The sequence below is a fragment of the Bison bison genome, unplaced genomic scaffold, assembly GCF_000754665.1.
Source record: "Bison bison bison isolate TAMUID 2011002044 unplaced genomic scaffold, Bison_UMD1.0 scf7180017864267, whole genome shotgun sequence".
Taxonomy (NCBI): domain Eukaryota; kingdom Metazoa; phylum Chordata; class Mammalia; order Artiodactyla; family Bovidae; genus Bison; species Bison bison.
Window position 1 is genome coordinate 2,094,306 of NW_011494839.1, and position 3,701 is coordinate 2,098,006.

The 3,701-nt window shown below is 51.3% G+C and overlaps 1 protein-coding gene across 1 annotated transcript in view; it reads right to left on the reverse strand.

Moving 5' to 3' along the window:
* The window catches only part of LOC104994826 (chromosome unknown open reading frame, human C8orf46), a 27,126-nt gene that overhangs the window by 2,923 nt on the left and 20,502 nt on the right, over positions 1-3,701 (reverse strand). Inside the window, exons 5-6 of the mRNA XM_010848491.1 lie at positions 2,336-2,427; positions 1-59 (exon numbers count right to left, since the gene is read on the reverse strand). Of these exons, the coding sequence (XP_010846793.1) occupies positions 1-59; positions 2,336-2,427 (151 nt within the window). The remainder of the gene's footprint in view (positions 60-2,335; positions 2,428-3,701) is intronic.

Sequence of the window (3,701 nt, forward strand, 5' to 3'; positions counted from 1 at the left end):
CTTCTGCTCCCTGGGGGAGGGTTGGAAATTCTTCCGTCATCTTCTTGAGGTGTCTGGATCTACAGAAAAGCGGAGGTGGGCAGGGAGAGTAGTCACTCTGCTTAGCCTGTTAACTGTTGCCCTCGACAAGTGTAGCTGGAACCCCCGTTCCTCCTGGGCCCCTATGACCTGTGACCACATGGAAGGTCACTGTTGGGCCTCATGCAGGAATGACAACCCTCACCCCGCCCCAGGGGGTCCTTGATGCGGAAGGGAAGGAGGTGAACCTGGGACCACCGGCGCATGGATCTCAAGTTCTGCTCTTGTTCCAAACTCTACTCTCCCACCCCTGCCCCGCCCCTCAACTCGAACGATTTTGCTGGAAAGGTCAGACGTCACCATGCGTCAGCTCTTGAAAGTGAACTTACTCTATGACCTCAGTGACTTGACCTCGGCCACCCTCAGTTTCCTCACGTGTAGGATGGAGATAATTTTATCTAACTCTTGGGGGTTTTGTGAGGGGGGAAGTAAGACTATATAAAGCATCCGGCACGTTGCTGACTTCAATAAAGGTTCATTTTCCTCCTCACTTGCTCTCCTGTAGTGAAAGAAGCGGCCTTTGTTTTCTTTTCTATAGCCAGGGTCCAGGAAAAAAATGACATGAGAATATCTACACTTAGGGACACAGGGGCCATTTAGAAGAACGCTTTGCAGTAGAGGCAAACGGCTCATTTCTTGAGGGGGTTCATGTTTGCTGGTTACTGCAGCCATCAGCAGCAGCCTTACCTGCTCAGAACAACTTGCTACCAGAACTTAATGCAATTGAAATTAGATTTTTGGGACTTCTCTGGTGGTCCAGTGACTAAGACCCTGTACTTCCAATGCAGGGGCTGTGGGTTCTATCCCTGGTTGGGGAACCGAACTCCCACATGCCTCAAGGTATGCCAAAAAAAGAGAAAGAAATCATACTTTTCTCTCATCACATCTCAATATGTCGATGGCTTGGTTTTTATTGTTTGTCCTAGACTGCATTCTTTCATCTAAAAGGGCTTCACACTGGCCTGGTCCTCCCTTAATTCCCTCAGCTTTTAAGGTGTGCGCCCCTTGGGCTGATATGATAGCCCATGGTCCCTCATCTGTGAGCATGTCACATGTCCCCAGGCATGTGTCTTTTCCATTAGCATATTGTAAAGCTTTTTGAAAAATGATGCAATCATTGGTGCAAGGTCTCCACACATTATCTCATCCAGTTCTCACAATAACCCCTGGAGTGGTTATAATCATCCCCATTTTTTGGTTTTGTTTTTAAAGAAATGAGGACACAGAGGTCTGAATAACTTGTCTGAAGTCACAGCAAGTCAGCGTCAGTGCCAGCCACCCAGGCAGAACTGAGTCAAGAGCCCACACTCTTTGTCATCCCTGAAGCCACTTTTCTGCTCCCTCCAAGTCTGGAGGATTGTAGTGAGGGTGTGGCTATCTTAGTGTTCCACTGAAGGCAGTGGGGTGGTCCTTGGGGGTGTGGGTATTGCTCTGGCTATTCTAGCTGCTGGTTCTAGAGCAGAGTTGATAGTAATGTTGTTGTTGTAGTTTTGTCACTCAGTCTTGTCTACTCTAGCCGCCCATGGACTACAGCCCGCCAGGCTCCTCTGTCCATGGGCCTGCCCGGGCAAGAATACTGGAGTAGGTTGCCACTTCCTTCTCCAGGGGATCTTTCTAATCCAGATATCAAATCCTTGTCTCCTGCATTGGCCGGCGGATTCTTTACCACTCAGTCACCAGGGAAACCTTAATAGTTACATGCAGGTCATGAATTTGGTTTGAAACCTTTGTATCTTATGTACTTTTTACCTGGGCAGGGGGCCTGAACCTAATGTGTGAGGCATTTCAGGAGGCTGTGTATGGCCTGTGATTGTGTGTATGTGTGTGTGTGTATGTTAGTCGCTCAGTTGTGTTGGACTCTTTGAGACCCCGTGGACTGTGGCCCACCAGGCTCCTCTGTCCATGGGATTCTCCAGGCAAAAATACTGGCATGGGTTGCCAGTTCCTTCTCCATGCCCTGTGATTAATTTATCTAATTAACCAAAATTCCTCCCAAATGACACTTCTCCAGGTCTAAAGAGTGGCGGTAATAAAGTAGAAACCATCAAAAACACTTGAGCTTAATCCTAGCGAAACAGTCAACGAGGTGCTACAGAGACCTGGGATTATGGCCCTCATTAGAAGGTCATTTATGGCTTCCAGGGATTTTGTTTCAGCATCTCTGTGGGATCTGTCAGCCAGGCCACCTGTTACTCTTCTGCACAGAATGGGAGCAGGTGGGGAACCCCTGGGAGCTTGCTGGAGGCACAGCACTTACCCTCTGGTGAGCACAGCTACGTTCTCCGAGCCCGGGGCTGCCGCCTCCAGGACCGTGGGGGCTTTCACGGAGATCCGGGCCACCGGAGGCATCTGGATTGTGAGAAGGGAGAGTGAGGTTGTTGCCCTGTCGCCAGCTCCCCCACGGGCTGGAGCCACTGGAAAGAGCATTGGCTAAGCTGCTGAACCGGCATCAACCTAGGGCAACAGACCTCATTCCGCCTTGGGCCCTAGGCTCCCCTAGGGGGGCATGTCAATGCAGCACTGGGCCCACCCTCGCTTCTGACTCAGTAGATCTGATGTTGGCCTGAGAAGCCGCCTTTCTAGTAAGTTCTCAACTGCTGCTGGTCCCCAGACCCCACTTTGGGAACCACTCACCTAGAGAAACTTGAAAGTGAGCAACTTATTCTAGCCCAAGGCCTCTGTCCCCCTAATACCCCCGATCTGTGTCCACTTTGTTGTCAAATCCTGCAGGTTCTCACTTGGAAATGCGGCCAAGTGCAGTGACATTCTCCTCCACTGAGCCTCAGGGCCAGTGACCCGGGGACAGGATCTCCTTGTTTCCCACCAGACCTGCCCCACACCCCAGGCCCCTCCCAGATTCGCAGGGCCTCCTGGCTGAGGGTGGACCGAGGTCAGCTCTGTCCCCTGCTTCATGCGTGTGTGCTCAGTAGCTCTTTCATGTCTGACTCTCTTGTCATCCCATGGACTGCAACCCGCCAGGCTCCTCTGTACATGGGATTTTTCAAGCAAAAATACTGGAGTGGGTTGCCATTTCCTTCTGCAGGAGATCTTCCTGACTGAGGGATAGAACTCGAGTCTCCTGCATTGCAGGCAGATTTTTTACCTGCTGCTCTTTAAGGTCCTCAAAACAGGACTCCCCCTTATCTGCCTCTGTTTCCCCGACATGTCCCAGCAGGGCTGGTCCTGCCTTTTCTGATGCTCACCCACAACTCTGCATCCTCACCCAACCTTTCCTTCACTCTCTGGATTGAGCCTCATCTCTGCCTGCCCTTCAAGGCCACTTCCTCCAGGAAGTCTTCCCTTAGGCTGGAACCCAAGTTGATTTATCTCCATCTCTTGTCCTCACGGCACTGAGTCCCTGTGTGTCATGTTTTGGCAACCCACCAATTCCGTGTCTTTACACTTCTGTTTCCTCTGCTTGTGCAGTCTCCCCAGGAATGGCTTGGCTTGGATCAGGGTCTGGGACTTAACCCTTTGCTGGCTCTCCTCTTAAAGGAGGTGGTGAATGCTCAAGAGACATGTACTGAGTTGAGAAGGAACTGGGGCCCTGAGCAGGGCCAGGTCCAGAGTTTGTTCAGTCAGTGGATCTCCCCTTTGCTCCTCCACCCCAAGCCCCAGGGAAG